The sequence below is a fragment of the Dermacentor variabilis genome, chromosome 4 (genome assembly GCF_050947875.1).
Source record: "Dermacentor variabilis isolate Ectoservices chromosome 4, ASM5094787v1, whole genome shotgun sequence".
NCBI lineage: Eukaryota > Metazoa > Arthropoda > Arachnida > Ixodida > Ixodidae > Dermacentor > Dermacentor variabilis.
In genome coordinates, this window is record NC_134571.1 from 24,184,211 (window position 1) to 24,205,491 (window position 21,281).

At 43.2% G+C, this 21,281-nt stretch overlaps 1 protein-coding gene across 7 annotated transcripts in view; it reads right to left on the bottom strand.

The window, feature by feature from the left end:
• Positions 1–21,281, bottom strand: part of LOC142578817 (uncharacterized) — a 128,699-nt gene that overhangs the window by 13,803 nt on the left and 93,615 nt on the right. For 6 of the 7 annotated variants that reach the window (XM_075688418.1, XM_075688417.1, XM_075688419.1 and 3 more), the window contains 9 exons: positions 20,277–20,362; positions 20,030–20,090; positions 18,508–18,700; positions 16,953–17,102; positions 15,422–15,568; positions 13,308–13,355; positions 13,049–13,129; positions 6,467–6,550; positions 556–629 (listed from right to left, as the gene is read on the bottom strand). In XM_075688418.1, the coding sequence (XP_075544533.1) occupies positions 556–629; positions 6,467–6,550; positions 13,049–13,129; positions 13,308–13,355; positions 15,422–15,568; positions 16,953–17,102; positions 18,508–18,700; positions 20,030–20,090; positions 20,277–20,362 (924 nt within the window). The remainder of the gene's footprint in view (positions 1–555; positions 630–6,466; positions 6,551–13,048; positions 13,130–13,307; positions 13,356–15,421; positions 15,569–16,952; positions 17,103–18,507; positions 18,701–20,029; positions 20,091–20,276; positions 20,363–21,281) is intronic. The other variant, XM_075688421.1, reaches the window with a different exon arrangement.

Below are 21,281 nucleotides of genomic sequence, written 5' to 3' on the forward strand. Positions count from 1 at the left end.
ATCTGAAAAAAGAAATGTCAAAAGGAACATTGTGGGACACAAACGCAGAAGTGTACCGGTACCTCACTGACACTGAAAGAGTTAAGCTAGATACAGCAGAACTTAGTAAACGTGGGAACCTTAGATACATCAAAATCAGCACACTACAGTTCACTTAGTTAATCACAGAGGCCTCTTCCACCTCCAATGTACTTCGGTGTAACAAATCTCATATTTCCCATGTTTCATCTGCTGAGTAGGTGAGTTTTCAATGTAGAGAAGCTGGTCAAAACTTCAATTCAGGCCAACCTTCAAGCAAACCAACTACAACAAATTACTCCCTCTCATGTTTTCACCTATGCCTCTGCCAAATGCATTCAGGTGTTTTTTTGTGAATCACGTTCAGTGCACATCGACTGGATAAATGTTGGTGAGAGTGCTATAAATATTGGGTTAAGTTTTGTGGGAAAGAGATCTTACACATCATGAAAATGCACCCTGTGACCATAAAGTCACCTAAGGTGCTGCAAGTGTGGAGTTGGGTGCAAGTACATTTGAATAATATGTGTCACTCACTGTTGCAGAAAAGCCAGTTCAATGTTGTACATAGCCTGCTGCACATCTTGGTTCACACCACGCAGCGCATGGGCCTGAAAATATGATAGAAGACATATGCGTTAGTTTCACTCCAGTTAATTTGATTTCTCGGTCAATTCAATCTTGGTCGAAGGTCCCGGGCAAATACTGCCAAATGAATCAGCAATATTTTGGCTTTTTAACAGCGGAGCTGTTTAAAAGCTTTGATTTAGTGAACAGTGAATTATACCTATTTAAAATAAGAAAAGAAGTCAATAATTGGATCAAAGCACATGCACAAACTAATTATTGGCTGTAAGCTTTACGAGGAAAAAAAACATTTTTTTAAAAATTACTGATGGACTGCGGCATGTCACACATCCTGTCAAACACAACAGTGCTTTCAGTAAAGTGATTGTGTGCAGCAGTATATACTGCAGACTAAAGTGAAATGGAGTCACAATAGGTAAGCAGGTTAAATTGAGGCCAACTGTAAAGAAATACTGGACGGCACAGAAAGCCTCGTTTCAGATAATTGAGCCTCTGTGGAAAATTTTACACTTGAAATTCGAGTGGGTGTTTCATAAAACGATCGCAAAAATAGATGTTTTTCATACCGAAACTGAAAAAAGCGCCGCCATTACGCTTCAATGGAATTGATGTACTAGACTCTAGAGAACCAGTGCCCAGGTTGCCTGCTTTCCTTGCTTGTATACTGTTCCCATGCACCAGCAAACAGGTCGTGCAAGCCAGCTAGCTACAGAGTTATGGTATACTCTGCTAGTGGCTTTGTGCATTCTGCCCACGCCGTTGTGCGCTCGCTATGTTCTTTTAATGAGAAATATTCATCCAGTCAAGCAGGTTTTCTGTATCTGGTTGTCTATGTTTAATGAGAAGAGCCTTGATGCGTTCTGTCTACGCTCGGAGAAGAAGAGCGCATTGGGGTGACCAAGCTTAAGGCGTGAATATAATCTGGTGTAACGCAGACACTATTTCACGTGTGGTGCAGTTACGCTACGTTGGTGAAAATTAGACCCTATGAAGTCTAACGTGGCTGACGTGGGAATAGAACATGTCTTTCCTCACGCTGGAGCCGCTGGAGCATAATGCACCACGCGCAAGCTTGGCTGACCAGCAGCATACTGGCCTATATACAGTTTGGTTTCACTAGAGTGAGCGTCTTGAGTTTCAGCCTTCGACAAACAACAAAGCACTTCCTTGCCGTGGCCTTGCTTGTGTTGCGCCAACAACTGATTGCTGCGCTGCCGTGGGTCACATTAAACATGGAAGGTAAAATTTTGGCAATATTAAGGTCTCCGGCATGATATATCTGACTTCACTGGCCATTGCCTGGCACGCTGGAAATGCCGGACACGTCGACCAATTGGAATACAAATGCCATCTTTAGTAAAGGATGAGAAGTAGTTGAGGCCCAGCTGTGGGCTTGACACAAAGTGTGCGTAAGCCATAAAGTCACAGTCATATAGGCCCGACTCTGGCGGTGGTAAAGTTTTGCCCATTTCACTCTGGCGGCATTGCACACCTGCATGGCTTGCCGCCGCATCTACACCATGGCCGCTCCATCGCATACTCCTTCGTGACAAATGCAGCGTGCGGTTCCTGCTGACAGTGTTGCTGGTATTGTGTCAGAAAGGCTTTTGTTCGTCTACTTCGATGTGTCCGATGCTGAGACGCACGAAATTTCCTTACTTTTTGTGTGCCAACAGGGCTTACAGTATCTATAGTCATCCCAAGAAAGTGCTTGGCACAATCTTGCACAGGTAAGTAACTGTGCTCGCGAAATTTCGCTTGTGCAGCTTTGTCAAGTACAGTTTACATGCTTTGTGCACGTTGACTGGTCCGTGTTGCAAGCTGTGGTGCAGTACATGCTTTCACTCTGAAAGCTGGGGCAGGAAAGATGTGTTCAGCCTTCCTCTACACAGTGTTGTGTACTGCACAGCCATCGCTCGTGTTTGAGTACAGTTAAACAACGATATACCGAATTTATATATAACGAAATTATTGATATAATGAAGTATTTAAATTTTCATAACATCTTGTTCATAGAACACCATGTATTTAGAACGTCAACTTAACGAAGCATGCTTGTATGCGATTTCGATATAATGAAATTTCGCTTCTGCCGAAAAGGAATGCCGAGACAATAAATGTAAAGTTCCGTGGACGTAAATGGTCAAATGGTTGAATTACAAGCGGCTGCTTCCAAACGCACCTCTCAAATAGTTCATGGTGCTATAAGAGCAAACAACGCAAAAGTGGAGCCGCATCATGTTTCATATGCCCTGTGCACTTTGTGCTTTAAGTGGCTTCTCATGTGTCGCCTTACAGTGCGAGCAGAGGTAAAGAGGGGTGGGGAGGGAACTCGCAGTAACGCGATCAAGAATGTGCGAAGTGCGGCTGAGTGCAAGCGCATCAGCGCACACCGCTTTAGAGATAATCTGCGGCGTGCGCAGACCGTGTGGCATCACGTAAGCTGCTTTACCAGTGGGTGGACAGTGGGGCTAGTTTCGGCATTGGCAATAAATCGTCGCCATGACATTTGTAGCCAAAGAAAAATTCAATACCTTTTGCGTATGTTGCTCTATCTTTTCAACCTACATAGCAATTAAGTAAAATAATGCAATTATGTGTAGAAATAAAATGTGCCTTTGGCTATTTTCTTTTTCGGCGTCTCATATCTTAATTTAGTTGCTTCATTTGTTGCGCCAACAGGCGGTGCTATCACTCATCGCTTCGGCTGCCATTCTCTTAATCTGCTCCTGCCGCTTTCTATGCACGTGCACATCTTTTACTGTGTTTTGCAGTTAAAAATTTTCTTTCTCTGCCCACAAACGTTCCAGCAATGTAAAAAAAAAAAAAAAAAAAAAACTGAGGAAAGGGCACAAGTCATGCTGCACGGCTGTGTGTTGTGAAGACTCTAGGAGGAACAGTAGAGTGAAATTTTTTCGTTTCCCTGCAGACGAGAGGCAAGCACACTTTTTCTGCAGTTGCTATGAAGGAACAAGCATAGCTATCCCTATCAAAACAGCTATAAGTCGAAACGAAAGATCTTCCGTGGTTGTTTGCAAGGGAATATCTTTGTTTGGTTTGGCGTGTTTTTCTGCTGCATTGTAAGTAACTGAGGCTACTTGCTGACAGTTTCACATAGGCCGATTGATACTAGCTGACACGCAGATGGAAATTACACTTTGGTATATGTTAGTGGTTGCTCTTCATTTCTTCCACGAGTAGAAAACTTGCAATGCATATTTGCCGATGGTATTCAAATGCTTGCTGCACAAACTGGTTACGCTGGAGAGCATTCCGGTGACCAGTTTTTTTGTTGTCATTACAACCTTTGAATGTTCATGAACACGGCAGAAGCCGAAAGAAAAAATTTATTCGTAGCAGTCACCGTTTATGTTTTGAATTACAAGAAGTTCAGGTTACCCGTGTGATGACCTAGGTTTGCTTCACTTTTCAACCTGTGCCTATAGTAGGACAGAATTTTTCGTTGCTTCTTCACGCTCTCAACTTTGGTTTTGCATTTAGGTGTTCTTAAATCATGATTACGCACTATTTTGCCAAATTTTCAGATATGACATATGGCGAAATTACGCTAAATGGGGAGTCCTGGCGGAGATGACATGGGAGCAGATGTAGTACGACGGCTACCACCTATGCTTGGGCCACTTCACAGAAAGGGCCCTCACTGACCCGGCCAAAACAAGACTGCTGTGGTCAGCTGTCCAACTGTTGCAGAGGAAGAGCGGTCCCTGATCGATGAAGGTAAGGAAAACAAGTCGTTAGTGGTTGCAAATCTGTGCTTCTGCAGCTGATTATTTTCGTAGAGAAACCACTAGTCAGGGCACGGTGCAAGTGCCACGGCGAGCGCTGTCTTTTCCAGGTCGTTTGCTACGGTGCCGGGTGCCATGTGGCATTACGCAGCGAAATTTGCTCCGCGTGCCCCAAGAAACCACATACTTGCCAGTTTCTTTTTATCGCTTACTCGTCTGCAGTGCGCGATGTTCCTGATTATAGGCTAAAATAAAAAGCCGAACAGTTTTCGCTGACAATGAGTGAATTCGCTTCCGCAAAAGGTCGCGCTGCGCTTAGCACTACAGCATATGATATGGCGAAGACAGTTCTTGCCTCGCGCTGCCATGTCCTCCCTAAATTTGGTTTGCCACTTTATAGCAAAAATTCTTCCAGAGCAAAGCTTCCAATGCTCAGTTGACCAGCAGCTTTAAACTATAGGAAGTTAGTTTGCCTCTTATGGGTATTTTGCAGAAAAATGAAGTCAAATAAAATGCTCAATTACATAATCTTTAACAAGATGAATCATAAAAACTACCTCTAGGAAACTGATGCCTAGTAGTCCACCTAGTGGACTGTCCATTTCAACTGCCGCTGATTGGCTGGGGCCGCTCGTCTCCTCCTCACTCGTGCAGCTCCATCCAATCAGCACATCAACAGCAGTCGAAATCCACTACACTACAGTCCACTAGATGGACTTTTACGGAATACTCCTCCTGTACTGAGCAGGTTGACCTAACGCATTGAATGCAGCTGACTTGCGTTGCTTTTAAAAAATATTTCTCCTTGTTCCAAAGCTACTCGTTCAATAATACCTTTGTGCATCACTCTGTCCTTCATTGGCACATGCTTCTCCTGCATTTTCTATTTCTCAAAAAAAAAATTTGGCACTATTTGTTGTTATTGTCTTGGAAATGTGCCATTTATGTCTAGATGACGATAGAACAAATGAATTGCATTACAAATTTTATGAAACATCTCCAATATGCTCGTGAGGAATTTCTCAATAAAGCTTTAGTGGTCTTACATATTGTACCGTGAAACAAAATCATATATGAAAAAAAAAACTATACACATTTTCAATATAATTTGCTGAATATTTATTGGCACATTAGCATCAAGAGAGATGTGCAGAAAATTGAATAGCTATGGCATGGTTTTTGGACAAGCAAGTATACTGGTTGCATTGAATAAAAAAGAAAGTTGTTTTTACTGGTATGTGAAAAATGTGGATCTGCTGCTCTTGATAACCTTTTTATTATTCATAAATAACTGTTGTAACAAATATTGTAGAGTTGTGTGGTACACAGCAAACAAACATGGCCTATGTAGAAACTTTGTCTATGAGAAATTGTAGGAAGCTGCCTTATGTATGCATGATCGTAGTACAGAATGCACACATTTGTGCTGAATAATGAGATACTCAGCTCTACATTATTGTGCTGTGTATAGAATGTCTTGCTGTGCGATAGGTTGCTAATAAAAACAGCGAATAAACCCCATTTTTCTGCCTCATGTATTGCCCAAATAAAATAGCCGCATGCCATGGCATGCTGGCTCGCGCATCTTGAACTGAAAAAGATAACTTTTCACACAGATGCGTTGCCCATCAAGCACATAGAAGACAAGCAAAATGGCACTTCCCCTCGCGCATAAACAAAACTGTTGCTATAACAGCATGCTTGATTTTTAAATTTTTAAAGAAATTTTGGAGTTCAGCCTAACAAGCCCAACGGGAGAGATTGGCGCTTGTGACGGAATTCCCATTTACCTAGGGGGTGTACCAGCTGGCCTAATCGTGGAAAATCCCAACAACTATTCATACGTTTATATGAAAGAAATGGTTAATATTTTTCAACACGTGTGCTGAATATCAGACAAATCAAAGTTGACAGAATTGCTCATAGATAGGTTAAGAAGTATTCACATGGGGGATTTACAGAGAAAATAAGGAGAAGGATTATCTTTTCTGGCAACCGTACTCTTGCCTAACTTTAGTTAGGCTAGGTAAAATCTGCTCCTAGGATATGTTACACAAGCGTAAGGTGTGTCAATTGAACTGTTAGTTACCTAAGAAATGAATCAATGCACTGACCTCTGCAAGCATGAGCATGTTGTCCAGTCCTGGCAATGGCTCTCCAACAGGGCCCTCGCCACCAGGCTGAGGCAGCTCTGCAGCCTGATAAAGAAGCATACATATAAGTGACAATAATACAATTCTGACTCAGCGAAATACACAGCTGAATCCCACTATGATGCAGTTTTTACTACAAGGAATGGTTTTCAATTCTCCTAACAACAACCCACCGGAGGCAATACAGAAAGAGCCCTGGAACAAAAAATACAAGATGGCCTTTTCATTTGAGCAAAAAGTAATGTAAACCTAAATTCTCCAGCAAAGAAACAAAATTATATATATAAAAAATAGACAGAAAGAGAGACAGTGAGAAAGAACATATAACCGTGAAGCACTGCGAACAACAAAAAATCATGAAGAGCGCACCAAGAGAGTTATCACAGCCTGAGAATTCAGTTTCCATGCTGGATGCGATGGCACAGTTGAGCTGCCTACAGCAATGAGCAGTGACAGCCATGTGCTCATGCGAGCCTCCTGACCCTGAGGTAGCAACACAGCCACAGATGGACATGGTTTTGATTACGATTGCACCATACTCTGTATGATGCAATCGATGTGGGTATGATGCATCCCAGCATGTTTAGCTAGCTTTTGGACTGGAGTGCAGTACTACGCTGTATGACAGCACGCCTCTACTGTAGAGGTCAGGGCCAGGATAATGTAATGATTCTATCGCAATCCTATTCCTTTTCATTCTTCATCAGCAGTCCAAACATTGCTTTGGCTACGTTTTCAACACCGTCGGCTGACCGTTAACAGTGGATGATAAAAATGGAATACAATCGAGCAAATGGAATACATACATTATACTAAACCCGTGCACATGCACGTCCTTTTTGACATGCTCTCAAGCGGGCTAGTGCTCGAAGGAAGATTCTTGCACCTTCACCGCAGATTGTAGCATGCATTCTCAAGTGACCACACTTGTGTGCCTTGCAAGGCAGACTGCTGCATTGGCGCAAGCTCGTGTGGGATGCCCTGATGCTTCAAACAAACTTTTTGTCTATTTGTGGGCTCACAGTGCCATTCGCTTAGTACTCTGAATTGTGATAGGTTGAAACATGTAGTGCCCTACAAAGTGCCCAAAGCAATAACTCATCTTAAGGTTGAGGTGATTGTTGAAGCTATCAATGACTGAAGCAAATAGTCAAATGATTAGTCAAAGCAATTAGTGATCTGCTTTCCTACCTACCCAAATGCCAAGGCTGCTTCACTCAAATGGCTACAGAGTACAAATGCTGCTAACCTTCACTTAAATGGGACTGTTCTATGGGAAAAGGCCAATGGTCGAACTGCCATTATGGATGGGTCATGAAGGACTTAATTTAAGTCAAGCAATGGATAGCTATCACATTTCAAAGAATGAAATAGCCTCATTTTCCCAACGTTTGTGGGGAAAGCCGCAGCACCTACACACATTCTGTTGAGGAATGGAGGAAGTATACCAGTGCGTCACCAGTACAAAGACAATTTTCACAGCTTCGATGAGCCTTGCCTGATGTTTTAGTATAAGGTGCTTTTAATGAATACATTTGCCATGAAGGCATGAAAGGCGTTCATTGAAAAGCGGCACATACCCAGTGCATCTGCAGCACAGCCTGCTAAGTCAGGTTGCTGTCTATGAGGAACGTTTGCGATGTGGGTTCGATTCCGCTCAGCATAGAAGAAGTTTAAGGGATATTTTTCGTCATTGTAGAATGGTACATTTCCAGTGGCACATACCTAGTTACCCTAGTTGCTGTGAAAGGCATTCATTGAACAGCAGCATACACCTACTGGCACATACACAGTGACCCAATTTTCCCTTTACATGTATTTAGATACGAGCACCTGAACTAAAGCTTCCTCTTCAGAGGAAGCATTGGCTCGGGTGCTCTTATCTAAATACATGTAAAAGGAGAATTCGTTTTTCTCGGTAACCACTGCATAAAATTTGGCGAGAGTTGTTGCATTCAAAAGAAAAACCTAATATCTAGTGACTGTTGGTTTCGAATTTTTTATTTAGGCCATCAATTCTTTATTAAAAATTGGAAAAAATCGACAATTTTCAGAAAACAAAACTATCAAGTTTACAACTCTGTAACTCAGCAACGAAAAATAATAACCCAATTCTGTGAATTGCATTTAGTACATAGTACATTTAAAGCGGACAAAATTCATATGCTACACATGAATCTCAAAAAAATTTAGTAATATGGAAATACAGCTTTTGCAGAACCTTTGTAAACACTGTAACGAATTCACGTAATATATAAATTGACATACCGAATTTGTCCGCTTTTAATGATCTAATGGATGCCATTTACAGAACCACAATATTGGTTCTTGATGCAGAGCTATTCATTTGTAAACTTTGTGCTTCAATTTTTTTCAAATGTACAAATTATTGAAAATCTTTTTTAACAAAATTCAGGCCCTAAATTTGAAATTTCGCTTTCAACGGTCACTAGAATTTAACTTTCTTTCTCAAGTGCAACAAATTTCATTATTATCGGTCCAGGTGTTATCTCAGAAAAACATCTTTGCGTTTTACATGTACTTGAATAGGCCGTGTCGGAGTTCGGCCTGAGCTGAAGCTTCCTCTTAAGAGTGGAACACGATAGCATTTAATAATTCCTGAGTGCTTCTTATGCTTCTTGGCAACTGCAGCTTATGTAACCGTAATGTGTACCAGAATACGCTGGCGGCAAACGCTATGCACGAAGGCGAGCTTTGTGGTTCTTTTTTTGGTGGTGTGCAAGGAACAGAGGGAGCTGTGCCATTCCTACTAAGACAGACCTCAAACGGCAGCTGGAAAATGCTATCGCGTTAAAAGGGGTTTGTGTTGGGAGTTTCCGCATAACAGAATTATGTTTTCTTGTATATTCAAATTACAATCCGATGCTATCATGTTTGTAGGTTGTGCGTAAGTCGTACTGTACGATTTTTCTACGTATTTTACTTCAAGAAATTCAATTAGTTCAGTAACTTCCTATTGCCACATGGAGGGCCTGCATAGTTGGGTATGCGTGGTTTGAAATCCTTTGTGCCGAAGCGACGTCCGACACCTGACGCCGGAACACAGACACCGGATTTTCTGCGACACGGGGCCCTCAATGCTATCGCGTTAACGCAGTCTAGCGGATGCACAACTCTTCCACATCATATCTTTGGCCAGTGGCTCTGTTCCCCACTTTTTCAACGACACTGATAATATGCTACAGACTGTAAAGTACTGCGTTGAGCACAGCTTTTATGATCCGAGTGTTGTCGTTGAGACATCTTTGAACCACAGTTTGAGGCTAAATTTATACAGCGTGCATTCCAGACAAAGTTCAATGGTGAAATTGCGAACGAACCCTCAATTGGCCATTTCTCAAGCATGGTCCCATTTCTACTATGTTTCTAGGCACTCCGAAGTACTTGCTGCCAAAGAAGCGGAAAAAACAATTTTTGTGACCAGGTACTTGGCATGCCAAAGCAAAGACAACCAAGTTCTGCTCAAAACGAAGCGGCAGAAAAGTACACCGTAGACGAGGACAGCCGTGTGTCGGTGAGGTTGCGGATGCAAATAATGCAGAGCAAACCTTTTTGAGACTCAAAATTCTCTCATCTTGGTCAGAAATTGTACGACAGCAAATATACATTTGTGCCTGCTGAGTGCCAAATTGATGCTGCAGAGCCCAAAAGCAAACTAGCAGTGAGTAAGCTTATCAGCGTTGTAGCATGATTCAAGTAAAGAGGGGCGAGAGGACTGCAATAACAAAAGTACACTTGAGAGGAAAAGAAGTTGACAACTGTGATTTACTGACAACTGTGCTTCATTCAATGGGAAATTACCTTAGAAACCTGCCTTGGTTTCAGGCCTATATAATAATTTTGCAATGTTTCTTTAGCGCCAACATTTTCATGACAGTGTCTATAAATCTGTACAGCACAAATGAAACGTCTGCTACATGAGTGGCATTGCAACACGCTGTGCGTGACAGGCCGAGTATCACATTTGCTTCTAATCATATGTGCTTCTAGTCTGATATGAAGCTTATCTACAAAGAGGGCAAACACACGATGTAGGTTAGATGAAATAAAACAACTGAGTTGGCAAGAGGTACTACGATGTGCCCTCCTGTTTCCACCTTGTTTAATGCAAATTTGTGCTCACCACTTTCTTCCTTTGTTATGCGAATTAAATATTTTTTTTCCTATGCTAACTATGACTATGTTCTCCCTTATTTTTTTCTTATTCTGCTGCTGCAGATACTCATTGCTTAAACTTTTCCCTGAGTTCCGATATATATGCACACAAACTCTTATTTCTGCTACTAATTTTCGAATTTTTTATTTATCAAAGCATTAATATTTATTTTTACAGAAAAATGTTTCAAATAAATGTGGGACACAAGGATTCCCACAATTTCCACGTCTGGCTTGTGTATCTTGCTTTGCATGCAAGGCCTGAGCTGCACGTGATCTGCACCAGCCAATCTTTAAATTGTATTGTCTTTAAGCAGTGTGCAATGCATGATGATGCACGAGTTGTGCATACTGGACGATGCATTTTGAGCACACCTACACCGAACAGTGCCACCTCGGGGCGTCATTAAGGAAAGGGTCTGCTCTCGGCCCATGCACGGTACACTTCCCAGTATTCTAGTACACCATAATGAAAGGGAAGTGAGGAAGCTTCAACATGCGAGCGCGGGCTTTTGCAAGAGATAACAAAAAAACTTTAGATCGCGGAGAACTTTTCCTTTAGGTGTGGCTTCACGGCAGTGTGCGTGGCACTCATGTGAAGCCACGCCTCAACGTGAAATTTGCATATGGTCTTATGCCCTCTGACTTTACTGCTAAATATTTCAAATTTTTGGTGTGTGTTATATGCATAAACATACGGTACGAACACATGCTCTGCAATGCCCCAAATATGCACTCATGCAATCAGTGTTATCACATGGGATCTGCACGCTCACTTACCCCGAGTGCGGTCCAACAAACCAAGCCACTGACGAAAACACGCACCCTTGTCCAGTTAGTGTGACTTTAAGTTGCTACTGCAGAGTTCCACCGCTGGCAGAACTCCAGAGGAGACTAGACAGGGATCTGTACTCTGCTACTAGGACCTTTAGTCTAGCCTGTGCATCTCATCTTCCGCTCACTCGCTGGTTATGTCTGCGAGCACAAACATACTGACGGCGACCATCCGAGAATGGCTTGTCACCAGCCATTCACAAGCAGGCTGCCCTGCTTAGGCCCCAAAACCAGCATACTGCACTTGTGCACTTGGTATATGTGGCCGATGAGTGCAATTGGAGACCACGATGCGCCGCTTTCATTGTGACAGCTCAGGAAAATAAAATTTACCTCCTGTGAAGGCAAATTCTGCACGTCTTGTTTTTTAACGTGACAGCGTTAAGGAGCTCGTGTTGCAGAAAAGCCGGTGTCGTCGGCGTCGGCGTCCGCGGCGTTGGCCGTGAGCGATAAATCCCGGCAGGCACTTCATGAATAAAAAACAACTTGCAAGATGGGCTGGGTGGGAATCGAACCAGGGTCTCCGGAGTGTGAGACGGAGACGCTACCACTCAGCCACGAATTCGATGCTTCAAAGCGGTACACAAGCGCCTCTAGTGAATGCGGTGTTGCCTCAGAAACGAGCCGTAGAAAGTTATACTGTGGTGTATATCGGTAATTATGAACATGTAACTTACAGAAGTCGCAGTTACACGAGTAGCGAAGTGCGTTTCCGCTACATTTCTTCTGCGCTTTCCGCACACACAGAAGATCCCCTCCTCTGAATGTACGGCGCTGCCCCGACAGGTGGTGCGCCACGCGTGCGTTGGGGTTGTGCGGGGACCAGTGCGAGGCGCGTCGCCGCCCGGACTCCCTCTCCCCTGACGACGTTTCGCCTTGCTCCCTCACGGGTTGCAGAATCAAGCGTCCTTCCTTTCTTTAGATCACTATCTGTCTATCTCTCTGCCCGTGCCGATCACGACGTTTGGCTGGCGTGCATCGTTTCCCCCTCCGAGACACCGAGTTCTTTGGTTCGTTCCGCTTGCTCAGGCGCACATTTCGTTGCCGCGCCGAACGCTGCGTTGCTCGACGCTCACCGCGTCCGATGCGGGGCGCCTCGTAAGTGATTGCTGCGCCGTAGCCCATTGTCTTACACCCCTTGGCGGGTCGACGGGAACGCTGTCGCATTCCACTCTTGAAGGTGAAGCTTAAGCGTACTCCAATTTTTTCTAATTGCAAGTGTGGGGGCATGCTATATTTTTCTTTTATAAATCAGGCACATGTTACATTAGGTGCACTTTTATTTTCTTACTTTAAATCCACGAAAATTGGGTTTGCATTTGATTTGGTGGCACGTTAGATTCATGCAAATAAAGTATCTCATTCTGTTACAATAAATACGCCACAATCCAAAATTTGTGCTGGTACTGCTTCAACAAAGCCTATAACAAGGTGCGCAAAGAGAATGCATAAGAAATTTTTAACAGATGCACAAACTGATCAAAGATATCAGTATTTACAAAGGGGTGAAAAACAGTGCTCTTGAACACTTACCAGAGCTGAAACTGTTGTGTCTTTCTCTGGCCAAGTCTGCTCAAACACAGGCTCTATTGGTCTGGCCAAAGCTGCTTGATCCTAGAGGTAAGAATGCCAACTAAGCTGTACATCACGCATATGGGATGTCCATAAAGTAATACAGCCAGTCAGAACAATAAAAATAACGGTAGTTCCAAAAGGAGTGTACCAAGCAATAATGACTACACTATTTTTTTTTTGAAAATGACGAGGATGCAATGTGGAGAATTGTACGAACCTCATTGGAGCCGCAGTCCCGCTCTGCTACCATTTGCTCGGCAGGAGCCTGAGAGAAAGCATGACGGCAATATGTATACAGAGCTTTCACCACAGTGCCGCAATTTTGTAGCAATGCCTTTTCTGATGCTATTCCTTCTTGTGCTTCATCAGTGGTCAGAGCGATGCTCTGCCAGTGTTATCCAGTTATTATAGTGGATGATAATAGTGGCATAGAATCAAGCAGAAGGCATTGCTACAAAATTGTGACCCACACTTCTTTAAACTATGCAACTATGTGAAGCATTCAAGTTTCAAGTAAACTACTTCACTCTTTTGCTTTAGCATGCCTATTATGACAATTTCTATGTAGTTGCAACCAACTATAAATTACAGCACTACTAAGCAGGTGGCAACAGCATAATGCCAAAGAAGAATTAAGACATCATTATAAAAACGTAGTTGGGGCATGAGTAAACCAGAATGAGTAAAGTTAAGAGGTGATGCAGAGCACTGGGAGAAGTTCTCACCGCGCAGTAAAGTTGATGACGACTGGTTTTGATGATATTGGGCATAGGTGGCAAAAAAAAAAAGGGCTATATATTATGTGATGGCGACGATAATTTATAGTGTTTAATATCCCAAGCCAACACAGCACCTGTAAAAAAACTGTAGTGGCGAGCTCCAGATTAATTTTGACTACAAGGGGTTCTTTTATGTGGACCCAATGCCTGGTACATTAAGATTCTTGCATTCCACTTTTATCAGAATGTGACCATGGCAGCCCGGAATCGAACCCATGACTTTGTGCCCAGCAGCAAAACATTACTACTATTAAGCAATTGCAACAGGTTTAAACGGACACTAAAGACAAAAATTATTCAAGCTGCGTTAATTAAATTACTATTCCACAATAGCAAAAGAGGCACTCTCACTGCAAGAACATGCTTGGCAAGTGAGAAAAGACGAAAAAAACAAAAGACCAGCATGACATAACGTCATAGATTTTGACGACAACTGCTTGGGCCTAGTTAAATTTTGGCATGCTCGTGATTTCTGGTGCATATCTCGGCCGTAGCTGGGCATGGCTGTAAGTGTGGCTGAGCGTATATGTAGCCACGCACCCTGTTTTAGAGGTAATCTGCCGTGTGTGGAAAGAGTGGGGGTGCCGAGATGGCATGGCATCATGTAAGCTGTCTTCCAGCACGTTTAGTATTGGAAGATGCGTAATCTCGAGTTTTGGTGACTCGTTGGAGCAAGAGGCAGACGAAGCCTTCGCTCCCCGCTGCCGGTACTTTTCATGATAGCATTGTCCCAGTGCAGGAGATGCTATCAGCCACGAGATGGAGTGCACATGAAAGCGTGGCTGGCGTCGCTTAAACTCGTACCGCCGATGTGAAGATATCGTCTATGTGGCTTAAAACATATCATTCATCACAGACTCCCAAATTCATTAAAATGAATTGTTTTCTCATTCAAACTTGTTTTTTTTATTGCCTGATAATTCAGAAAATTCTGTGGCCCCTCCCTGTGCAAGATAAATCGATCAGTGACTGTACTTATTTGCATAAAAGGTAGAATTTCGATAGGACAATATTTCGATAAAACGAAGCACATTGTCGATTTTACCTACTTTGTTATATCGAGGTTTAACTGTATATACATATTGTTAGAGAAAATAGCTGATTATTATTCGAAAACTATTCAATATTTGATTCGATTCACTTCTGGAACTATTTGATTCGTATTTAATTTGGTCTCAAAACTCCCTATTTGCACACACCAAGAATTTTGAAGAACTTTACTGAAAAACAATGGCCAGAATACGAAACAATTTTTTGCGAACCAAGACGTCACACTGACGTACTACCACAGGGGGTTTCGGTGTGAAATTCGAAAATGAAACTTTGAGCACAATTTTCTCTTCCAATAACCAACCTACTACCGCAAAATCAACGAAGGTAGAGTCATTCAAGAATTTAATTCATCTAAACTCATTCATTGTTTCACTTTACCGTTCATTTAATGAAGGTGTTTTGATGCATGAAGTACAAGTCTGTGTAGGTCCGGTGGAGATAACTAGAACAGCAGCAAGACAAGGAAACAGAATGCAATCACAATACCAGACCCACTCACAGCTCTCTCCATGGAAGCAGCGGACATTGTGGAAAGCTGGGGAGGCTGACTATCGGAGCTGCAGAGTGGCTTGGCCCTCTTGCGTGCCGTAACTGCCGCCAGAGGCCTCGAAATGTTCTTGTCAAAGGTGGAGTCTGACAGGGTTTCCTAGAGAATCACCGAAATGTGGAAAATGAAGTTGGATGTTGCTCGAAAGCAACACACAATTTTAAATGTGTGCTCAAACACATCATTAAAGGACAACTAAAAGAAGACTGGCAAGAAACTTTTTTTAAAGGAATCCTTTCCTCATACAGAAGAAGTGCAAAGTTCACCCAAGTGAGCCGAGTAAGCTTTCTTGAATAAAGTGCACTATGACCTGTGAGGAGAGACAGTGAACTGGCAACACTACACACACTGCAAACTGTGCTATTTGCTCCTTCAAATGCTTACACCAGCCTATCAGTGTAGTTGCGGGTGCAAATGGCAAGCACATCTTCATGAGACAGCCAGAGTATCACTTTCCCATGTCCATGCTGGGCTTTTATATGCTAAAGATACAAATGTTCCAAGTTGCTAAGTGGCATTCAATATGCCATGCTTATGAGCAAACTCTGAAATGCGACAATTCACAGCATTGTTGCATCCTGATCAATGCTGATAAAGCAATATGTTCCATGCTGCATTTACATGCACACCAAATAAACAAGAGAGTCTGTTAGATATTCTGTGGATATAATGCAGGCACACGGGAAACACAATACTTGTATTTACTTTTACGTGAGAGCGCTAGAGCTGCAATATGAGCACACATTGAGCGAACGTTGTCGCATACCAGTTTTGGTTATTTGAATAAAGTTACTGTTGAATCGAATTGAATTGAAATGAGGTGTTAACATTTCAGGATGGCAATGTCAACACTGGACATTTTCTTGCTGCTTTAGGTTATGAGCATGTGACAATGGTAGCCCACAATGTTACTTTACCTACATATCTGCTTCTGTGAAACCTGCACCCAGTGCTGAAGATCGTAATCTAGGCAGCCAACAAGAATTATTTGTTACTGGATATATTCACCATTAACAACTGATTTTCAAACTTCAAGCTGTTGTGGACCCATCAGTGGTCAAGAGATCTCCTTGCGCAGCTTAGTTTTCTTTTATGCAGAAACATGTAGTACAGCAAGGAAAGCATCAAGCCTAAAGTCATGGCATAGGTGATGTGACATTTCAGTTAATGGTTTATACATGTTTCGGTTAAGTTAAATTCCTTAACCAGCACACTGGCCCCAAGTGAAAGTAAAGGTAGCTGAAGTTGCGTGCCTAGAATAAAGGTTTTAGAAAACACACGTTCACTTGTAAAGGTTGTTGGAGCATGCCTGCCAAACATTTCACCCGATCCTTTAGCAGCTACTTGTCAGTGCCATATTTTAAGAGCAATCTCTGCAGAGCCATTTGAGTTCCCTCGAAGACAGCAAAGGATCCATTAGTCCAACGAGTAACTTTGCCAAGATCAATTCAGTATTCAGCTATGTAATAAGAAAAGGGTTTACCTCAATCCTGGAACGGCTGTCAGTTGCAAATTCTACGCTAGCCACAAGGTCAGGTGACGACTCGGAGGCACCTCTTTGAAACATGAGGTGGTGTTCGCCATTTCGTGCACGGTTCTCTTTGGGGATGTTGCTTTTTGTTGACGATGGAACCTGTTGAAGCAGTTGGTAAGTAAAAAGAAAACAGTGAAGGTCATTCAGTCTCCAAAGCTCGCTTACATGGTTTCGTTTTATCCAACATGCCAAAACACAATCATACTATATAAGAGTTTTGAATAGCAACAGTGACCTCTTTCATTATCACAAGAACAAACACACAATAGCTAACAGTAACATGCATTTTTTCTCCCGATTTGCTTCTGAGACATGCACCTTGTACGAAAGCCTTGAAATAAATCTGCGCTGTTATTTTGCATTAGGCTGGGAGGTCACCTGAGTAAAATTGTTGATCTATAAACGTTTCACACAAAATAGAGCACATGCAAGCTAAACTCAGCCAGGAGCTTCCACTCACTCAAGTGAAGCTGGAAGGAAGCATGGCCCGAACTCTGCCCGCCAATGTAATAATAATAATAATATATGGGGTTTTACGTGCCAAAACCACTTTCTCATTATGAGGCACGCCGTAGTGGAGGACTCCGGAAATTTAGACCACCTGGGGTTCTTTAACGTGCACCTAAATCTAAGTACACGGGTGTTTTCGCATTTCGCCCCCATCGAAATGCGGCCGCCGTGGCCGGGATTCGATCCCGCGACCTCATGCTCAGCAGCCTAACACCATAGCCACTGAGCAACCACGGCGGGTGCCCGCCAATGTGGTTCATGTTTCCAAAATAGCACAATGCCCAATAAAATTCTCATACTGCTTTCAAACGATGGCACTTTCTTACTCTTCTCTTTTGCACTGGCTAGGAACGCAAATTGAAGAATGCAGTTTCGCTACAATACAGCCTGCAACAAGCAACTTCATGTCACATGAAAAAAATGGGTCAACTTTTTGAGAGTTGGTGTGTGCAAGGCCACTGCATTGCCAAAATATTCAGAGAAGTACAGTGTTGTATTGTCATTGATGGTGAGTGTCTTTAAGAGAGAAGCTGTGGATGAAGTTTTTAGTCGTCAGCAACTACGGTCCTTGTGGCTCATTCTCTTTTTCCATTAATAATGTACTTTTAAACATTGGGGTAGAACTAAATAAAATTTTCTGTGCAGAGGCTTGGCATATCAAAGCGATGAAAAATGAAAATTTACCCATAACCTACGGCTACCTTCAAGGGTAATACAGTCTCCTTGAGACTTCTGTTTTCTGCAAGGTTCTGATAGTACCTGTATGCTAAAAGCCTCTAGATGAGTTATGCATATGCCTCAATGATCGTGAAAGGAGCTCAACAGTTGCAATGATAACAGACTACATTTGGCCGCGTCTTTTTGTTTTTTGTTGTTGGCACCAGGCAACAAAGAATGGTTGATTGCTGGGAGCAGTTGGTGGAGATTTATTGTGCAATGGAAGTGAAGCAAGAGGACACATAAATGAATGGGACAGCTTGCGACATTAACATACCTTGCGTCGTGCACCACCACAAGCCTGGCCTGAAGTGAGGTCAGGCTGAGGACTGTTGAGGAGCTGCAGCTGGTGAAGCACTGCAGCCAGGCTGGCTGCATCTTCTTTGCCCTCAAGCAATCGTGAAACTTCAGCGCCAATGGACATTTTCAGGACATCACATGCGGGCTGCTGCTGCTGAGATGACGGCCGTCTATTGATTGAGACAATGCCAGGAAGTAGCTATTCTTATACTGCATATTATAGACTTGATTGACTGATGAGCTTTAACGTCCCAAGGCAACGCAGAGGCTATGATAGACACTGGAGCGGAGGGCCCCCGATCAACTTTGACCATCGCAATGCTCAGCATCCTTGGATTCTACCTCCATTGGAATGCAGTCAGGAATCAAGTCTGTTGTGCACAGCAGCAGAATCCCAGCCAATGAGCCAATATGGCAGGAACTCAAGGTTGTGGGAATTGAGGCGAACCCCATGGCTTTGAGCAGGCGTTCGACTATTCTGCCATCCCTGCGACTCTCCCCTTTCACCTGTGATTGTCTCTGGGAGTGGGCTTTTACACGGAAAGTTTTTTGGCAGTGTTGCCTTACGCAGTCAACCACAGTAGCGTAAGTGGCGCGACTGGGAGAGCGGGCACGAGAGAGGCATTTCAGGGAGAGCACAGGACACATACATGTCTTTCTTTTTGTCCACCTGCCCCTTTGTTTGGGCACCACTCGAACTCGAGACTGCTTACGGTGCCCTGCCCTTATGGCAAGTGTGTACCTTGTGTTGATCCGTTCCAAATGATAAGCCAAGGAGTGGTGTCTAGTGCTCGTGCATGGTTGTACTACGTTGGGCTGCACTTATTGGAGGCTCAAACTGACGGAGATAGCCATAGCTCTCATGAGAAGGCCCACTCGTTATTGCGAGAGTATGTAGCATGACCGCAGGACACCTTGCCTTTAGCGGCATGTCGTGGGGAGCCACTGTCCTACAGCGACATGGTAGCGGCGTCCTTTCTGAATTTCTGTCCTTGTCGTCAGAGCCTGTTCCTCTGCCACCCCAGGACTGGGCGTTAATGCAGTGTTGGGAGTAGCTGGAGGCGAAGAAATTTGTCTGCGTTACCTTAGGGCAATATTGTGTTTCTTACGGCACAGTGCTCGGTGTCCTTTGCAGGCTAGACGCATGCGAGCAGCGGTGCACTAGATCATGCGAGGTGACCAGTGACGGGGCCCTGATGCTCATTAGGCCCTAACACTTGGTGGTCGGTATTCATGAGAGATACAAGAGCACCCCAAAAGAGTTGTGACCACATAGACTAGCTAAGTTTCATCAAGTCAATGAATTCATTCACAGGGCTAAGATCCATCCTGTGCAAGCCATGCTTACCCTATACACTAGCTCCGATTTCATAATTTCAGTTTTTCTCAGATAGCCAACAAATAAAAAGACTTGATAACTCTGAACCAGATGCAGGCTTCTGCAGCTACTTGAGAGCATGCGAATGCATCTTGTTTAGGTAAAAAAAAAACCACAGTACCTTGGTGATACATTGAGGACCTCAGCAGCATGTTCCATACCAGATACATGGCCTTGAATACCTAACAGGAGGAAAATACAACATAGATAAAGATATAAAGGCATGCTTGCATATAACTACAGCCCAAAAATTCAAGATTTCAAGAATTCTCCTACTCTCATTATGATCCACTACCCTCACTCCTCCAAAGCTTTTTTGCCACTTCTAAAAGAATGTCACAAAAGAAAATATTATAGGGCATTCCAACCATTGGCTTGCTTTGAGTCATTTGTTCGATTTCCAGCCGACTCCTGAGGCCACACATTTTGCACAGGTCTCACATGGCTAGGCTGGCTGCAAAGGAGAGAGAGAGAGAGAGAAAAACAAAAAAACACTGGTGACATGAGTCAAGAAGAGTGGTTGCTGACACAAGCTAGACATTCGGCTTATCATGAAATATTGCACTACAATAAAATATTGAATAAATGTTTTTTCGGGGATAAATCTAAAAAAGGAAAACTACTCACGTCTCGTGGCAGCACAAGAAGACAGGGTAGACGATACTAAGGTACAGTGCAATGATAGCAAAGATATTGCTTGACAATGTGAGTGTGAGGTTGCTAGTTTTAAGTTCTGAAGGACACTGTACAGTTAAGATTGTTGAGAAGGACGCAAAAGTGTTGCTTTGACTGGGTAGTAATTTTCTTCACTCAACTGCATCCTTTTTTGTGAGGAATGTTCCAGAAATACTGTTCCTAATGTGCACAATCAGAACAGTTTGACTAAACAAATCTTTTATTTCATGGGATGGCTCTCTGGCCTAATATGGAGAATGGGAAAGGGGAGAAAGTGTGTCGTAAGTGGAAGGCATGATGCGAGGAGCAAGATTTACAACCAATGCAAAAACCAGGAGAAACGTCACTTTTTAAACTAAATGAAATGACTTGTTTTATCTAGGGACCTTAGTTTGATCAACGTCTCATAGCTCAGTATCTCTTCCTACCAGAGGTGCTTTCTGTATACTGCTTCGTGTGCCAGACATTCCCACATTAGGTTTTTGGTGGTGGCTTGTACTGGTTGTTTGCAGTAGGGGGCAGGCACTATGTGCGTTGCCGTCAGCGTGAACATCTTGCTGACTTGCCTCAGCCCGATGTCTTTGGTGTGTGTGCCATTTTTCCGGCATGTCTGGCGTGAGGTCAAAGCCAGATGGCAGTCGGAAAACATGTATTTGACCGGTGCGGGGTAAACCAGGAGGCCGTGGGTGACAGTTCAC